The sequence below is a fragment of the Dryobates pubescens genome, chromosome 17, assembly GCF_014839835.1.
Source record: "Dryobates pubescens isolate bDryPub1 chromosome 17, bDryPub1.pri, whole genome shotgun sequence".
Classification (NCBI taxonomy): domain Eukaryota; kingdom Metazoa; phylum Chordata; class Aves; order Piciformes; family Picidae; genus Dryobates; species Dryobates pubescens.
The window spans coordinates 10,258,893-10,276,733 of NC_071628.1; the positions used below are offsets into that span (position 1 = coordinate 10,258,893).

The 17,841-nt window shown below is 47.9% G+C and overlaps 1 protein-coding gene across 1 annotated transcript in view; it reads left to right on the forward strand.

The window, feature by feature from the left end:
- Nucleotides 1–17,841, forward strand: part of SPG11 (SPG11 vesicle trafficking associated, spatacsin) — a 50,535-nt gene that overhangs the window by 19,246 nt on the left and 13,448 nt on the right. Inside the window, exons 16-28 of the mRNA XM_054168816.1 lie at nucleotides 193–396; nucleotides 1,415–1,521; nucleotides 2,680–2,825; nucleotides 3,708–3,869; nucleotides 4,682–4,748; nucleotides 6,541–6,706; nucleotides 8,599–8,804; nucleotides 10,240–10,348; nucleotides 11,518–11,677; nucleotides 13,394–13,627; nucleotides 14,258–14,458; nucleotides 15,143–15,250; nucleotides 16,368–16,530. Of these exons, the coding sequence (XP_054024791.1) occupies nucleotides 193–396; nucleotides 1,415–1,521; nucleotides 2,680–2,825; nucleotides 3,708–3,869; nucleotides 4,682–4,748; nucleotides 6,541–6,706; nucleotides 8,599–8,804; nucleotides 10,240–10,348; nucleotides 11,518–11,677; nucleotides 13,394–13,627; nucleotides 14,258–14,458; nucleotides 15,143–15,250; nucleotides 16,368–16,530 (2,033 nt within the window). The remainder of the gene's footprint in view (nucleotides 1–192; nucleotides 397–1,414; nucleotides 1,522–2,679; nucleotides 2,826–3,707; nucleotides 3,870–4,681; nucleotides 4,749–6,540; nucleotides 6,707–8,598; nucleotides 8,805–10,239; nucleotides 10,349–11,517; nucleotides 11,678–13,393; nucleotides 13,628–14,257; nucleotides 14,459–15,142; nucleotides 15,251–16,367; nucleotides 16,531–17,841) is intronic.

Sequence of the window (17,841 nt, forward strand, 5' to 3'; positions counted from 1 at the left end):
CACCTCATTCCCTGCAGCAGGCTGTAGTAGCTGTGCTCTTCTTTCAGCACCACGTTGTGTCTGCTTCAGTGGTGAAGCAGCCCCCTGGAAGGAAAGGTCTGCTTTCTGATCCTGAGCTGAAAACACCTTTCAGACCTTGTTGAAGAGAGAAGTGCATAATCAATGTGTATGCTTGTTCTTTTTCTCTGCTAGAAATGGCATTTTTGTCTCTTCTGAGCTGGAGGATTTTGAACTTCTGCTCCAAAGACTGTCTTACCTCGGGGGAGTGCTGCAAAACCCTCACCCTGTGCTGAAATACAGTGCTGCAGGTGCCTTGGACTTCCATGCTCGCTTCATCCTCCACTGTTTGGAGCATAATTTGCAGTATCTGTTGTACACCTACTTGGACTATTACAGGTACAAATCCTTTTCCTCCCTCACACCTCCTGCAGATTTCAATCCTGACATATTAATAGTTGCCAGCAAGAGTTTTGCTTAATCCCATCCTGTTTGGCAAGAGAAGGTCACAGGGGTGTCATTTAATAACAGCTCTGTGGCACTTGGTGAGCTTCCATGCTGCATTTTGAAGCTTTATGCAGGTTGTCATGTCAGTCTTAATTGGTGTCAGTCATCAAAGGAGATAATTACAGTTGTAATTAGTAGAATGCTAGAAGCAATTCAACCCTGAGTGGGTCAAGGCAACTTGTTCTTCAGGAACTCTGCAATCCAGTTCTGGGCTCTCCAGTTCAAGAGGGACAGGGATCTACTTGAGTGAGTGCAAGGGAGGGCTACAAGGATGATGAAGGGACTGAAGCACTGTCTTATGAGGAGAGGCTGAGAGCCCTGGGGCTGTTTTGTCTGCAGAAGAGAAGACTGAGAGGGGATTTAATCAATGTTTATAAATACCTGAGGGCTGGGTGTCAGGAAGGCAGGGACAGCCTCTGCTCACTTGTGCCCTGTGACAGGACCAGGAGCAATGGATGTAAGCTACAGCACAGGAGGTTCCACCTCAACATGAGGAAGAACTTCTTTACTGTAAGGGGGCACTGGAGCAGGCTGCCCAGAGAGGTGTTGGAGTCTCCTTCCCTGGAGACTTTCAAGCCCCATCTGGATGCATTCCTGTGGGACCTGCACTAGGTTCTATGATCCTGCTCTGGCAGAGGGGTGGACTCAAAGATCTCAGAAGTCCCTTCCAACCCCTAACATCCTGTGGTCCTATGAGCTCTCTCACTTGAGCAGCAGTGAGGGAGCTGTCAGAGATGCTGGATGCCTTGTAGAGAAGGGTGGTGGGATTTGACTCTTCCAGAAGAGTGGATGAAATAAGTCCCCAGCGCCACGTTCAGATGCTCCTCATATTTAACACAGTGCTAGGCTGGGGCAGAGGAAGGTTACAAATGCTGCATTGTCACTGTGCTGCTACTTACCTTGTTTCCAGCTTAACTCCTTCAAATTGCCCTCTTTTGGAGAATAAGGAACTGCATGAAGCTCATCCCTGGTTTGAATTCCTCGTGCAGTGTCGAGGGGTTGCCAGTAACCCCCGAGGTAAGAGCTTGGCCTCACTCAGGAGGTGGTTTGATGTTTGGGTTTTTTTGGCCATGGCAAATCATTTCCATATGCATCAGCTCCTCATCTCCTGAAAGGTTGGAACAGATAATCCTGGAGGTCCCTCCCAACCTGGTATTCAATGAAAATAGGACTTGTAATTCCTACTTAAAATATACAGAGGGGTTTGGAGCCTCTGGATAGGTGAGAATTATTTAGTGTATAATCATCATTCCCTCCAAGTTGATGATGTTCTCAGCAAGCTGACCAGAAGGGGAGAATTCAGAACAAAATAACCTGTTAAAATTAAAGCTTCCCCTAGTTCTTGTGGCACATTTTGGCTTCCCTGCCTCTTGGATTACATGTCTGCTTTTTGTTTGCTTGTTTGTTACTGAAAATCAGTTGGATTTGTGTCTGCAAGTCGTTTCTCTCTTAGAATGTTTCATCCTTTCTAGAGTCACACATTAAAATATGATGAAAATAAGCCCCAAATGAAGTTTTCTCAGAAAATGTGACCAGTATAGGACAAAGAACTCATAGAAACATAGAATGTTTGGGGTTGGAAGGGACCTTATGGATCAGCCAGTTCCAACCCCCTTGCCATGGGCAGGGACAACTTCCACTAGAGCAGGTTGCTCAAAGCCTCATCCAACCTGGCCTTGAACACCTCCAGGGAAGGTGCATCTACAACCTCCCTATCTTCTTAGGATCTCAGGTAGTGATAGGACTAGGGGGAATGGAATGAAGCTGGAGGTGGGGAGATTCAGACTGGATGTGAGGAAGAAGTTCTTCCCCATGAGAGTGGTGAAGCCCTGGAATGGGTTGTCCAGGGAGGTGCTTGAGGCCCCAGACCAGGCTGGATGAGGCTCTGGCCAGCCTGATCTAGTGCGGGGTGTCCCTGCCCATGGCAGGGGGGTTGGAACTAGATGATCCTTGTGGTCCCTTCCAACCCTGACTGATTCTATGATTCTCTTTTAACCTGTTCCAGTGTCTCCCCACCTTCATGGGGAAGAGTTTCCTCCTAATCCCCAGCCTAGAAAAATGAATAACCAGAAATAGAAAACCCATCAGTTTTCATAGCTGTTTTGATGCATGCTTTGGTGATTTCACATTGGCTTTCCCTGAAATTCCATCTCTTTTTTTTTTTTCCCTTTCAAGATCCAAAGATGATTTTCCAGGCCAGTCTAGCAAATGCTCAGATCCTGATCCCCAGCAACCAAGCCAGTGTGAGCAGCATGCTGCTGGAGGGACGGACTCTGCTAGCCCTGGCTACTACAATGTATGCTCCTGGAGGCATTGATCAGGTACTGTGTGCACCCAGTTTCTGACAAGCTTTGGGGGAATCACAGAATCATTTTGGTTGGAAGGGCCCTTTAAGATCTCAGTTCCAACCATCAACCCAGCGCTGCCAGGTCACCACCAAACCATGGCCCTCAGCACAGCATCCCCGCGGCTTTGAAACCCCTCCAGGGATGGGGACTCCACCACTGCCCTGGGCAGCCTGGGCCAGGCCTTGACAACCCTCAAGGGGAAAAAATTGTTCCTCATGTCCAACCTAATCCTCCCCTGGAGCAACTTGAGGCCATTTCCTCTTGCCCTGTGGGAGAAGAGACCAACCCTCATGGAAGAAGTCGTCACATGCCGTTAAAAACTCAAATGGTGGTGAAAACTCAAAGCAGTATGGAAACAAAAACACTAATGCCAGCATCAAATTTCTTTGGATAAAAATCTGATTTGGGTGTGACCCCAATGAAACAAGTGGAGCAGTCTGAGATCATTTGGCTTAGCCACAGCAAGGCACAAGGGCTGGGAGCTGAGCGTTCAGCTTCTTCGTAATAGTTTCAGCCGAGTCACTTTTGTTCCTTCAAATAGGTTTGGTGTGGAAAAGTGCTTTGAGTCAGCTCCTGAAATGGTGATCCATGTATTGAAACAGAATTTATTCACTTAGGTAGCTTTCTGATACAGAGCACAGCAGCTTAAACCATCAGGTACTCTTCCAGGTATGTCTAATATAACTTAAAAGAGAGTTTGCAGGTAAAAATGGCACATCAAAATGACACCACCCAGTGCTGTCACTGTGTGTCAGATTCCCAGGAGGCAGTGTGGTGCATTCAGAGATTATCTTGTTATTACCTTGCTGCAGTTTCTTCTTCCTAATGGAATATTTTTGTTCCCATGCAATGCAGGTTCTTCAGAATGAAGATATGGAAAAACCTCTAAAGAAAGTGGATCCCCAGCTCTTAAAAATGGCCTTGACTCCTTACCCCAAGCTAAAAGCTGCTCTCTTTCCCCCCTCTACTTCCCATGGAATTCTGCCACCTGACATCTCTCTTTACCATCTTGTTCAGGTACATGACATGGTTTTTTTGGTTGTGCTTTAGGCAGAACAAAAGGAAGCTAACAGAAACTTCTTTTCAGCTTGTGTTGGTTTGGCTTGGCCAGAATCCCAGAGCCATGGGCTTGCAGCCTGGTAGCAGTATGGAGCCACCCAGGACAGCTGAGCTGAGCTGGCCTCAGCTGTATCCCACAGCCAAAGTTCATAGCTTCGTTCTGAACAGGTTTTTCAATGGTTTCTCAATACCTTGAGTCTGGCTTCCCCTTGCTCCTCCAGGAGGCATCTGCAGTGGCTAACTTCAGCAGCTCTAGAGTGTCAGAGGAGTGAGGTTCTTGCAGTGGGTTAGTATGGCCAATATGAAGATGGGTTGAATTGTCTAGGAGAAATGGAAATGTGGAGTTAAGGGGTGGTGCCTCATGGAATGTCACTCTGGGCCCTTCAGAGCTGTGGTGTGAGAGAAACTGGAAGCTGGAAGTGAGAGAAACTGGAGGCTGGAAGAAATGCTATCAAGGAGTCATTGCTAGGAAAGTGGTCACTTTAGCACAATACTTATGCATTTTCTTCCCCTCTTTCCTTAGACCAAAGTCTGAACTTTTCCTGGCACTTTTTTAGGTTCTGATCCTATTCAAAACCCAAAATGATAAACCTGGGTAGACAAAAATGCACCTTTGAGAGAGAGCTTGAAACAAGACACATCACTGCTCGATAGCAGCACGGGCTCTTGCTGTTTGTCTGCTGCTTTAGCTCCCTGGAATCTTCTCTGGTCTGCTCTGAAGTGAATCTTAAGCTTCTAAATGTATTTTGCTTCTGTTTTTTTCCCCCCAGTCATTGGCACCCTTTGATCCTGCTAAATTATTTGGCTGGCAATCCACAAATACTCTTGCTGTATCAGGTATGTTGCATTTCACCTACTAGATGCTTCCTAGCCTGGGCACCAAAAACACCTTCCAGTGGAATGATTTGGCAATGAACCTCTTCAAGAGGTCACTTCTTGTATCAAAAAACTAGTCATCTGCTACACTTCTGGGTTGAAATTGGATCCTAGGTCAGTTTCCTCTGTCCATTAAGCTCTCCACAGACAGATTATATGGGTTACATAAATATATGTAGTGTAAATCATAGAACAGTTTGGGTTCAAAGGGATCTCCAAAGGTCCACACCCCTGCAGTGAGCAGGGCCATCTTTTCACTAGATCAGGTTGCTCAGAGCCTTGTTGAGACTGACCTTGAGCATCTCCAGGAATGGGGCCTCAACCACCTCCCTGGGCAACCTGTTGCAGTGCTCCACCAGTCTCATGGTGCAGAACTCATTCCTAACATCCAGTCTAAATCTCCAATTTCAAGCCATTGGCCCTCATCCTTTCACTGCAGGCCTTTGGAAACAGTCCCTCTCCAGCTTTCTTATACCCTCCCCCACCTTCAGGTACTGAAAGGCTGCTCTAAGGCCTCCCTGGAGCCTCCTCTTCTCCAGGCTGAACAATCCCAGCTCCCTCAGCCTGTCCTCATGGCAGAGGTGCTCCAGCCCCTCAGTCATCTTTGTGGCCCTCTGGACCCACTCCATCAGGTCCATGTCCCTCCTGTGCTGTTCTTTTAAAAGCAAGCTGAGGACCTGAGAATTGATCCAGAGTTCTGGTTGCACTGTGAGAGTTGGAATTGCAGTGGGGTTTGGGCACCTGAGATCTGAATTGGAATAGGATCAGATTTGATGAAGGGACCTGATCAGATGATGAAGGGACTGGGAACATCTCTGCCAGGAAGAAAGGCTGAGAGACCTGGGGCTGTTTAGTCTGGAGAAGAGAAGGCTGAGAGGGGATCTTACTCATTTATCTAAATACCTGAGGGGTGGATGTCCAGAGGAAGGGGGCAGGCTCTTTTCAGAGACACCTGGTAATAGGACAAGGAATCATGGATATAAGCTAGAACATGGGAAGTTCCACCTCAGCATGAGAAGAAACTTCTTTACTGTGAGGGTGATGGAGCACTGGAGAAGGCTGCCCAGAGAGGTTGTGGAGTCTCCTTCTCTGGAGACTTTCAAAGCCAACCTGGCTGTGTTCCTGTGTGGCCTGCCCTAGGTGACCCTGCTTTGGCAGAGGGGTTTGGACCCAGTGATCTCTGGAGGTCCCTTCCAACCCCATAACATTCTGTGATTCTGTCATCTACTTTGTAGCTGAAAGCCATTTCAGCTGCAGGGCCACGAGGATGAGCAGAGGGCTGGAGCACCTCTCCTGTGAGGACAGGCTGAAAGAGTTGGGGCTGTTCAGTCTGGAGAAGAGAAGGCTCTGAGGTGACCTAATTGTGGCCTTCCAGGATCTGAAGGGGGCTACAAGAAGGCTGGGGAGGGACTGCTCAGGATATCAGGTAGTGATAGGACTAGGGGGAATGGAATGAAGCTGGAGGTGGGGAGATTCAGGCTGGATGTGAGGAGGAAGTTCTTCCCCATGAGAGTGGTGAAGCCCTGGAATGGGTTGTCCAGGGAGGTGGTTGAGGCCCCATCCCTGGAGGTGTTTAAGCCCAGGCTGGCTGAGGCTCTGGCCAGCCTGATCTAGTGTGGGGTGTCCCTGCCCATGGCAGGGGGGTTGGAACTGGATGATCCTTGTGGTCCCTTCCAACCCTGACTGATACTGTGATTTCCTGTGTCAAATTCAGCTGCTTCTCAGCTCATCCCCATGCTGATATTCTTTCTAGATGCATCCAGTGACTTCCCTCATTTTTCCTCCCCTGAGCTGGTGAACAAATACGCCATCATGGAGCGACTGGATTTTGGGTACTACCTGCACCACGGGCGCCCAGCCTTTGCTTTTGGCACATTCTTGGTCCAGCAGTTGGTAAAGAGCAAATCCCCCAAACAGCTGTGAGTTCTCCCTGCAAAGAAATGACTGCTGGGTATTGTCCTGTATTATTGTAGATCATTCATTTCTGATGCATGTATATGGGGTTTTCATCTAGATGTGTTCATTTATATCTTTAGTCTTGGTGTATTTCTAACTAAGGTAGTAATTAATGATATTATATGTTATTGTTTAGTGTTTATTTTCTATAGTATATTAATTACATGAGATTTCATTAGATTATATCACATTGTATTACATTGTATTATATATATCCATCATATCACATCATATGGCTTGGATGGGAGCACACTGCGATGGGTTAGGAAGTGGCTGGAGGGCAGAGCCCAGAGAGTGGTGGTGAATGGTGCCACAGCCAGCTGGCAGCCAGGCACTAGTGGTGTGCCCCAGGGATCAGTGCTGGGCCCCATGCTCTTTAATATCTTCATTGATGATCTGGATGAGGGCATTGAGTCCATCATCAGTAAATTTGCTGACGACACCAAGCTGGGGGCAGGAGTTGATCTGTTGGAGGGTAGAGAGGCTCTGCAGAGGGACCTCGACAGGCTGGGCAGATGGGCAGAGTCCAAGGGCAGGAGATTGAACACATCCAAGTGCCAGGTTCTGCACATTGGCCACAACAACCCCATGCAGAGCTACAGGCTGGGGTCAGAGTGGGTGGAGAGCAGCCAGGCAGAGAGGGACCTGGGGGTGCTGGTCGATGGTAGACTGAACATGAGCCTGCAGTGTGCCCAGGCAGCTAAGAGGGCCAATGGCATCCTGGCCTGCATCAGGAATAGTGTGGCCAGCAGGAGCAGGGAGGTCATTCTGCCCCTGTACACTGCACTGGTTAGGCCACACCTTGAGTCCTGTGTCCAGTTCTGGGCCCCTCAGTTTAGGAAGGAGGTTGACTTGCTGGAACGAGTCCAGAGAAGGGCAACAAAGCTGGGGAGGGGTTTGGAACACAGCCCTGTGAGGAGAGGCTGAGGGAGCTGGGGTTGCTTAGCCTGGAGAAGAGGAGACTCAGGGGTGACCTTATTACTCTCTACAACTACCTGAAGGGAGGTTGTAGCCAGGCGGATGTTGGTCTCTTCTCCCAGGCAGCCAGTACCAGAACAAGAGGACACAGTCTCAGGCTGCGCCAGGGGAGGTTCAGGCTAGATGTTAGGAAAAAGTTCTATACAGAAAGAGTGATTGCACATTGGAATGGGCTGCCTGGGGAGGTGGTGGAGTTGCCATCACTGGAGGTGTTCAGGAGGAGACTTGATGGGGTGCTTGGTGCCGCGGGTTAGTTGTTTGGGCGGTGTTGGATTGGTTGATGGGTTGGACTCGGTGATCTTGAAGGTCTCTTCCAACCTGGTTTATTCTATGTATTCCATATCATATCATACCACATCACATCATATCCTATCATACCATACACATCTACATGATATTGTATCATATCATACCATGTCATATCATTATATATTGGCCATTAGTCCTCCCCCCAACAGCAGACAAGTGGTGTGCATTGGGCCACTTGATTTTTGAGGTGGCCTAGAACCAAACAGGATACAAACCAAGTGTCACCTGCATGAAGGGGAGCTTGCTTTTGGATGACCTGCAGAAAATCTGCACAGTGAAGGCAAGGGATGAGAGGTCCCAGCCAATGGAAGGTGTTCCAGCCAATGAAGGATAGGAATGGAATGGAACTTTTTGTTAAAGTCTATTGAGTTTCAGACTCTCTCGTGGCTGAGGCTTCACCCTCATGCTTTATCTTTTTTATCAGTATGAAACTTCTGGGTTGTAAAGGGATTTCAGGCTCATAAAGTCTGAGTTTAGTAACCTTTGGAGGGGCTTGTTTATGTGGGGTGTGTGCCTGTTTGGGTTTAAAATCTTGAGCTCCTCACTGGTGGTGTTCTTCTTGTTTCAGGATTCAGCAAGCAGGGAATGAAGCCTGTGTTTTAGCTCTCTCCTCCTTCAGTGTACCTGCAGTAGGAGCAGCCTGTGTGTGCTTCCTGGAGTTGCTGGGTCTCAGCAGCCTCAAGCTCAGGGTGGATCTTAAAGTTGCCAACATGATTTTCAGCTACAGGACTCAAAAGGAAGACTCTCAGCACAGTCCAATACGAGAATCTTTGGGTGAGGCTGTCTTTGGTTGGCTTCAGCGTCACGTGCTCTGTATTTCTTGGGAGGGGAAGCAGTGATGGATTGAAGGATGGTGCCAAACTTCTCAGGAGTGCAGCCAAAGCATCCTGCCCTTTGGGGAAATGGGAATTCTGCTCATTTATTCATAGAATCCTAGAATGGCTTTGATTGGAAGGGATCTTAGAGATCATCAACCTGCCTGCTATGGGCAGGGACTCCTCTCGACTAGACTCAGCTGCTCAAGGCTGACCTGACCTTCAACCCCTCCAAGGAGGAAGCTTCCACAACCTCCCTGAGGAGCCTATTCCAGTGTCTCACCACCCTTGTACTGAAGAACTTCTTCCTAAGATCCAGTCTCAGCCTACTCTCCCTCCACTTAAAACCATTCCCCCCTTGTGCTGTTGCTAGACACCCTTAGGAAAAGGCCCTCTGCAGCCTTCCTGTAGGATCCCTTCAGGTTTTGAAAGGCAGTCCTCTCCAGGCTGAACAACCCCAGCTCCTGTCCTCAGCCTGTCCTCATAGCAGAGGTGTTCTAGCCCTTGGATCACCTCTGGACCTGCTCCAATAGCTCTGTGTCCTTTTTATGCTGGGGACACCAGAACTGGATGCAGTAGTTGAGGTGCAAAGTAAAGGGGCAGAATCCCCTCTCTTGCCCTGCTGGCCACACTCCTCTTGAAGCAGCCCAGCACACAATTTGCCTTCTGGGCTGCATGAGGGCACTGCTGGCTCATGGGGAGCTTCTCAGCAACCAACACCCCCAAGACTCTTTCTTCAGGGTTGCTTTCAACCCACTCTGCACCCAGCCTGGATTTGTGCCTGGGGTTGGCCTGACCCAGATGCTTCCTGCTTTTGAAGGTGCATTATGAAGCTGGCATAGCTGCCATATGGCACAGAACCAGGAGGGTAGGAGCTGGACAGCTGCCTAAGGCTCAGTGTAACGTTTAGTAAAGCTCAGCCTAAGGTTGTAATGATCTATCTGGAGAATTAAACAAAGGGGCTTTACCACATCTCTTTTCTCTTTGGTACTTGCAAACTGTCTTACAGCTGCAGTGAGATCAGATGTTCAAAGCTGTAAGGAACTAAAATTTATCCTAGGAATGACTTTAGGAAGTTGACTTTCTAACTAAAGGCCCCCAGGTGTCCTTTTTGTCCCAGCTAGGAAACAGCTTTTTATTTCTCTGAATACTTAATGATATTTTCCTGATCATTCCAAAAACTTAGTTAGAACTACAGGAGGAGCTTTGAAAGCTGAAATTCCTTCTCAGAAATCACAAAGCCACTTTGGTGGCAGCCTTGGCATCATTGAACACTGAAGCATTGGCTGTGGTGGGAGTTGTTCTGCTGGTTGGTTCTGGGACTTGTGAAGATACTACCCATGCTCTAGTCCCAAACAGCTTCTCCAATGGAGTACTTTCTCCTTTCAAAACAGTTGAGAAGTTAACAAAACTGGCTGATGGTGAAAAAGCAGCAGCAGAAGAAGTTCTTACCTCCTTAGAAGAAGCCTTTTGGGATGCAGTTGAGCACCAAGGAATAAAGAAGTGAGTAGAACATGGTGTAAAGGATTGTGCTGGCACATTGGGGCTGGGCACTGCATGTTACCATTTGTGTGTGATGCTAAAGAGATCCCTGTGTGGTTTCTTGCAGTTAAACTGAACAACAGTGTTGGAATTTAGAAGGTAGTCTTGACCTTTCCAGTCATGGAGGTGATAGATGATTCTGGGCCAAGAGCAAGTGTGGTCAGCATGTTGCACTTGAAGCTAGTCCACAGAACTCTTGCAGCATGCTCAGGAGTGGAGGTTGTTGACTTGTTTTCAAAGCCTACATAGAATCATGGAATTGTTTGTGTGGGAAAAGGCCTCAAGGTCCTTGAGTCCAACTGTCAACCCAACAGCACCATGGCCATTAAGCCATGTTCCAAAGTGCCATGGCCACACATCTCTGGAACACCTCTGGGGATGGTGACTCCACCACCTCCCTGGGCAGCCTGCTCCAATGCCTGACCACTCCTGCAGGAAAGAAATTGTTCCTAATCTCCAACCTAAACCTCCCCTGGGGCAATTTCAGGCCACTTCCTCTCGTTCTATCACCTGATACTAGGGAGAAGAGACTGACCTCACTCCAGCCTCCTTTCAGGGAGTCATAGAGTGCAATGAGGTCTCCTATCAGCCTCCTTTTCTCCAGACTCAACAGCCCCAGTTCCCTCAGCTGCTCCTCACAAGATGTTTTTTCTCCAGCCTCTTCACCAGAATCATTGCTATTCTGTCAAGACAGGACAATGGACCTGCCTTAGTGGGTGGGAAAATCCACAAGGTGTAGCTGGAAGCTCCTACAGTGGAGTGACCTTATCTATGGTGAAGTCAGTGGTGTTGCTGTTCACAGGCACTAGATCTCAGGCCACATGATGAGTTTAGACATTGCTAACATCCATAAACACCAATTACAGCCAAAGCTCTTTCATGGAATCAGAGAATTGTTAGGGTTGGAAGGGACCTCAAGGATCAGCCAGTTCCAGCCCCCCTGCCATGGCCAGGGACACCTCACACTACATCAAGTGGCTCAGAGCCACATCCAGCCTGGCTGCAAAAACCTCCAGGGATGAGGCTTCTGCCACCTCCCTGGGCAACCTGTGCCAGTGTCTCACCACCCTCATGGGGAAGAACGTCTTCCTCACATGCAATCTGAATGTCAATCTTTTCATTCCATGCAGGACCTCTTGTGACTCTAGAAGGCAGTGGGCATTGGTAATGCAGTTCTGTAAAGTCCATAACATCAGCCTGAGTACCTCCTACCTAAAGGAGTGTGCCAAAGCCAACGACTGGCTGCAGTTCATCATCCAAACCCAGCTGTACAGCTACCAGCCAGATGAGGTGAGCAAGCCTGGTGTGATTTTGTCTGAAGATGGAGCTGATCAAGAAGGAAAAGCAGATTTCTTTTAACAAGAGCATTGTGGAGACAACATCAGATTGAAGCCTCATCAGTTTGCAGGGAGTTAGGAGTTGTCTGAGGATGCTCTCTGGGCCTTTCTCTTACAGATGGATTTCCCAACTTTGCTACTTCCCTCTCCCTCTTGGTATGTGGAAAGCTAACACAAAACATTTAAATGAGTCCAGAGGGAGCTGAGTGCTCAGCAGGTATAATACTCACTGAATCACAGAATGGTTTGGGTTGGAAGGGACCTTAAAAATCATCTAGTTCCAATCCCACTGCCATGGGCAGGGACACTTCCCACTAGCACAGGTTGCTCAAGGCCTTATCCAACCTGGCCTTGCACACCTGCAGGGAGGGGGCAGCCACAACTTCCCTGAGCACCCTGTTACTGTGTCATAGCACCCCCACTGTTAACAATTTATTTCTAATACCCACTCTCAATCCCCCCTCCTCAAGCTTCAATTCATTCCCCTTCATCCTATTACTACAAGCCCTTGTAAAAAGTCCCTCCCCTGCTCTCCTGTAGCTCCCTTCAGGTACTGGAAGGCTGCTATAAAGTCTCCCCTGAGCCTTCTTTTCTCCAGACTGATTAGCCCAAACTCTCCCAGCCTGTGCCCATAGGGGAGGTGCTTCTCTGATCATCTCTGTGGCCTACTCTGGACCCCCCCTCCAGCAGTCTGATATCATCCATCTCATTCTCATCTGTCACTGACTGGTTTCAAGGGAACAAAGACCTTTGTGCTTTCTTCTGCCAAGAAGGGAAGTATTGGAAAAGCCAAGGTAGAGAAGCATTACTGCAGAGACAAGAACAGGCCATATTATGCTCCTAAGAGCATGACAGTGACCTATTAAAGCAGAAGATTAGGGGGGGAGAAAATTCCCTGATGGACAAATCTTTATTATTAATCAGTGCTGGAGAAAATGTTCAGAGAGGAAAGATTTTGGTACCTGTGAGGTGAATTGGTCAGAAAAGTATTTGCCAAGAGAGGATTCAATGTTCCTTTGAAATGTAGTTAAAATGATGGCACACAACAGGATGAGGAAGTGCTAAGTTGGGGGTTTAAATCATTTCCTTACTGTTGTTGGGGGGGTTTGTGTTTACACTTCCTATGTTCAATGTAGCTTTTCATAAAGCCACTCCCATTTCCTGTCCAAACCTATATTGTGGCTTAACCCTTGGAGAATCTTAAACCCTCCCCTTTTTTTTTCCCTTGTTGTTTATTTGTTTTAAGCCTCTCTTGTTTTTCAATGACCAATCTGCCAAAATGAAAAGCAGTTTGGGCAAAGTAATGTGAAGAGGCTTAACTGGAGCATTCCAGGTAAGGTGACAAGTCAGCAGGGCTGGGATTTCACCTTGGATCTCTCAAAACATGCTATCACCCCCCCCCCCAGCAACTAATGAGGCTCTTCTGATGTTATGCTGGTGGCAGTGGGAGAGGTGTGCCTAAAGAGTCTCCAGGAGGTGTTTAGTGAAAGGATGAGCTTCAGTTATTAGAATGATTCACACCCACACAAGCTATTTTCAGCTCTAGTCTCCAAAACTGGTCTGAAAGCTCAAATGTGAAGAGTGTTTCCTTTGTCTTTTTGGTGCCTCCCTTCTCCTCCTTCTCGTTGGATCTTGCTCTGAGGAGATGCCTTTGACTCTTTCCTCCTAGGTCATGTCCATCCTTCAAGGTTTTACTCCTGTTTTACAAGACCACTTGATGTTGGCATTGGAGAAGTTACCAATTTTGAGCCCTGACAAAGGGGTGTTGAGGAGCAAATATGCAGATAGCCTCTTTCAGATCCTCCTTCAGTGCCAGGGGAACTCCAACCCTTCAGGTTATCTTCTGACTGAAGGCCTGAGGCAGCATGCTCCCATTCTGAGTGTTTTAGCAGCCTGCTTCCAGGTGAGTGTTGATGAAGTTTTTGTCTTTCAGAGGGACAAGTAATAAAGCCAGGATGGTTGTGCCACAGGTATGCTCAGTGGGTTGCACTGCTAAAGGTTTCCTTCTCAGTTGTTGTAGCAGTTGTCAATTACGTGACAGGTCTGGCCAAGTGATGTGTCAGGAGGTGATGGTTGTCTCTGGCTGTTACAAAACTGAGAAAGCTGAGGCTAGGCTGAGAAAGTTGGGGTTGTATAGCTTGGGAAAGTGAAGGCCTTAGGGGAACCTTCCAGTATTTGAAGTGAGCTACAGAAGAGCTGGAGAGGGACTTTGTACAAAAGCATGGAGTGACAGGATGAGGAGTGATGGCTTCCAACTGGAGGAAGCTGGATTTAGGTTAGACATTGGGAAGAACTTCTTAACCATGAGGGTGGTGAGGCAAGGGAACAGGTTGCCTAGAGCAGTTGTGGAGTCTCCAAGGCTGGAAGTGTCCCAAGCCATGATGGATGGGGCTTTGAGCAACCTGATCTAGTAGAAGGTGTTCCTGTCCGTGGCATGGAGGTTGGAACTAGATAATCTTTAAGATCCCTTCCATCCCAAGTCATTCCATGTTTCTCTGATGCCATGAAAGCCATCATTTCTGTCATCTGACAGGATGCAAACATCATTCATTGCCTCTGTGTTTGGATAATTACTACTGTGGATGATACTAGCAGAGCTGAAGCCACAAACCATATCCAAAGCTCATCAGAAACCCACAGCTGGGATCTTCATGACCTCTCAGTTATCTGGAAAGTCTGTTTAAGAAAGCAGAAAACCAAAACACTTCTCAATGGCTTCCAACTCTTTTTAAAGGTAAAGATAAAGTCTCTTTTGTGGTAGATTGAGTGTATCTCAGGTGATCTTGGAGAGGACTGTAGACTCCCTCTATTCTCACTGTTTGTGGCCTGTATAAACTGGGTATAATCCACTGGATGTAATCTTTTCAGTGGTGCCTAGTGACAAGGGGCAACAGGCATAAACTAGAGCCCTGGAGGTGCCATCTTCACAGGAGGAGAAACTTCTTTGGAGTGAGGGTGCTGGAGCCCTGGAGCAGGCTGCCCAGAGAGACTGTGGAGTCTCCTTCTCTGGAGAGCTTCCAAACCCCCCTGGCCATTGTGATGCTGGGCAAGCTGCTGTGGGTGCCCCTGCTTTGGCAGGGGGGGTTAGAGTGGATCATCTCCAGAGGTCCCTTCCAATCCCCAATCATGCTGGGATTTGGGGAGTCTGTGAAAATCCCTGTCAAGTAAGAACATCTTACAGTGGGAGTTCTTCCAGCTATTACACATCTGCAGATCACAGGAAAACCTTTCACAGAATCACCAGGGTTGGAAAAGACCTCAAAGATCACCAAGTCCAACCCATCCCCACAGAGCTCATGGCTAATTCATGGAGTTTTAATCAATGAGAACTTTCTTCTTCTGGTACTGAGGGAAACAAATTCTACATGTGTTGTGGTACTTTGGGAGAAGAATTATGACCTCTTTTTGTGTCTTGAAGGATTCCCCTTTACTGCATATCCTGGAGATGTATGAGCTGTGCATGAGCTGTAAGAAATACAATGAAGCTAAAAGCCAACTGGAGAAGTTTCAGGACAGTCTCAGCAAAGTAAGCAAAGTCCTGTTCTCTGAAGATCATTTCCTAGAGATCATCCCTTGTTAGAGTGTGATTGCCATCTAATGTCAGATAGGAACATGATGAGGGAGGGGGATGCTCAGAATGAATGATGTGGGGAGCTGCTTTGTGAAGCAACAGCTTGCAGCAGGTTCTCTTTATTGGTTTTGACAAGTGAAAACCTGCAGTGCCTTTTCCTGAGTGACTTTGGGTTGATTGGATCAATCTAATCAATCCAACCAAATCCAATGGAGTTGACCTGGACAGATTGAACTACAAAGTCATGGCTCCTCCTGTGAGCTGTTTGCTCTTTGAAGGCCAACTTTGACTCAGGCAGAGCCACTGCTGGTAAATTGAGTTCTTTGTGGTAAATGTGGGATGTTCTCTACTCAACCAAAACAGTTCCATGATTCTAAGTCAAGACTGAGCTGGTAAACCAGTGACTGACAGGGAACATCTACTGAGGCCAGACAGCTCTTCTGAAGGAGTTTCTGGAGGAGTCTGTGATACCATCTTAGGTTTGGTAGTGGTGTAGACTTCTCCTTGACAATGAATTGCACACCAGTTAAAGACACTGGTTCAGCAGTTGGTTCCCAGAGTGTTTTCATGTGGTCTTGGTCACAAATTATTTTGGTTCTTCCCTTTCCATCACCATTTTCTAGTTCCCTGAATGTCCTGGTAGCTGACACCTTGTGCCACGAGTGATTTTCCTTCTTGGTGATTCAAGCTGGGGCTGAATCAGTTGCCTCTCCCTTTGCACCACTCACAGAATGGATGTGCTCAATAAGCATAGAGCAGTGTGACAGGAGCTGGCAACCTGGCAGACTATTTTATCTACCCATTTCTGATCCTTCTTGCATCTTTTATCTCTTCCATGATTACCACCTGGTCACTCTCTCATAAAACTGACCACTTGCAGATCAAAGTCAAGCCTGCAGCAAGGGGCTGGGTCAGTGTCACCTTGGGCATGGCAGCTCATTGCTTCTTAGAGGGAGGTTGAGCAGGTACCTTCCATGTCCAGAGTGATTCCCATCAAAATGCAGAACATATCTGCAATAAAATACCCCAAACCTTACCACTTCAAACTCCTTTGTTTTTTTTCTCTGCACAGCTCAAAGCTGAAGAGGAACCAGCAGCTTCAGAATTGCCTGTGCAGTGGTTGGAATCCCAGGCACTGTTTCTTCTTGAGTTGATGATGCAGCAATGTAGAACAGAGTATGAACTGGGAAAGCTCTTACAGCTCTTGGCTGCAGCAGACAGTCTCCTGCTTGATGGTAAATACAGCCCCCTCTGTTAGAGAGCATCACTGCTTGAAGCTGAAGTGGGTTTGGAGCAACTGAAAATGTGGACTTTTAAATACATTCACCCTGGTCTGTGTTTGTTTAAGAATTATAAAGCCAGACTTTGTGCTTATCATGGAGTCATAGAATGATGGGGGTTGGAAGGGACCTCTGGAGATCACCCAGCCCACAGCCTCTCTGGGCAGCCTGCTCAAGGGCTCCAGCACGCTCACACAGAGGAAGTTCCTCCTGGTGTTGAGGTGGAACTTCCTGTGTTCCCATCTGTATCCATTTCCCCTTGTCCTATCACTGGACACCACTGAAAAGAGCCTGGCCTCTTCTTCTTGACCCCCACCCTTCAGGTATTTATAGACATTCAGAAGATGCCCTCTCAGGCTGCTGCTTCTCCAGGCTTAACAGCCCCAGGTCTCTCAGCCTTTCCTCATCAGACAGATGTTCTAATCCCTTCATCATCCTCATAGCCTCCCTTGGACACTCTCTAGTATTTTCCTGTCCTCCTTAATTGGGGACCCCAGAATTGAACACAATAACCCAGATGTGGTCTCACCAGGGCAGAGTGGAGGGGTAGGAGAACCTCTCTTGACCTGCTGTCCACACTCTTATGGTAAATTGCAGTGGTGAAGATGTAACTTGGGAAGTGTTTCATTTGCTTGCAAGTGTTGGTGAGGAGCACACCCCTTATCTGCAGAGGAGTTTGGTGTATGGATTGAGAGCTTATTTTCAGTCCCACAACAGCTTGAGAGTGTAAAATCTCCCCTCCTCTGACAGGGGGAATGCTGAGAGAAGTAGCAGCATTTCCTCAGCTTTCCAAACCAGCTGCCTTCAACTTGTTTGTCCTGGAGTCACCACCACTGGGGAGGTGTTTAGGAGGAGACTGGATGGGGTGCTTGGTGCCATGGGTTAGTTGGTTAGATGGTGTTGGGTGATAGGTTGGACTCAATGATCTCAAAGGCCTTTTCCAACCTGGTTAATTCCTCTCTCCTCCTCTCTCCTCCTCTCTCCTCCTCTCTCCTCCTCTCTCCTCCTCTCTCCTCCTCTCTCCTCCTCTCTCCTCCTCTCTCCTCCTCTCTCCTCCTCTCTCCTCCTCTCTCCTCCTCTCTCCTCCTCTCTCCTCCTCTCTCCTCCTCTCTCCTCCTCTCTCCTCCTCTCTCCTCCTCTCTCCTCCTCTCTCCTCCTCTCTCCTCCTCTCTCCTCCTCTCTCCTCCTCTCTCCTCCTCTCTCCTCCTCTCTCCTCCTCTCTCCTCCTCTCTCCTCCTCTCTCCTCCTCTCTCCTCCTCTCTCCTC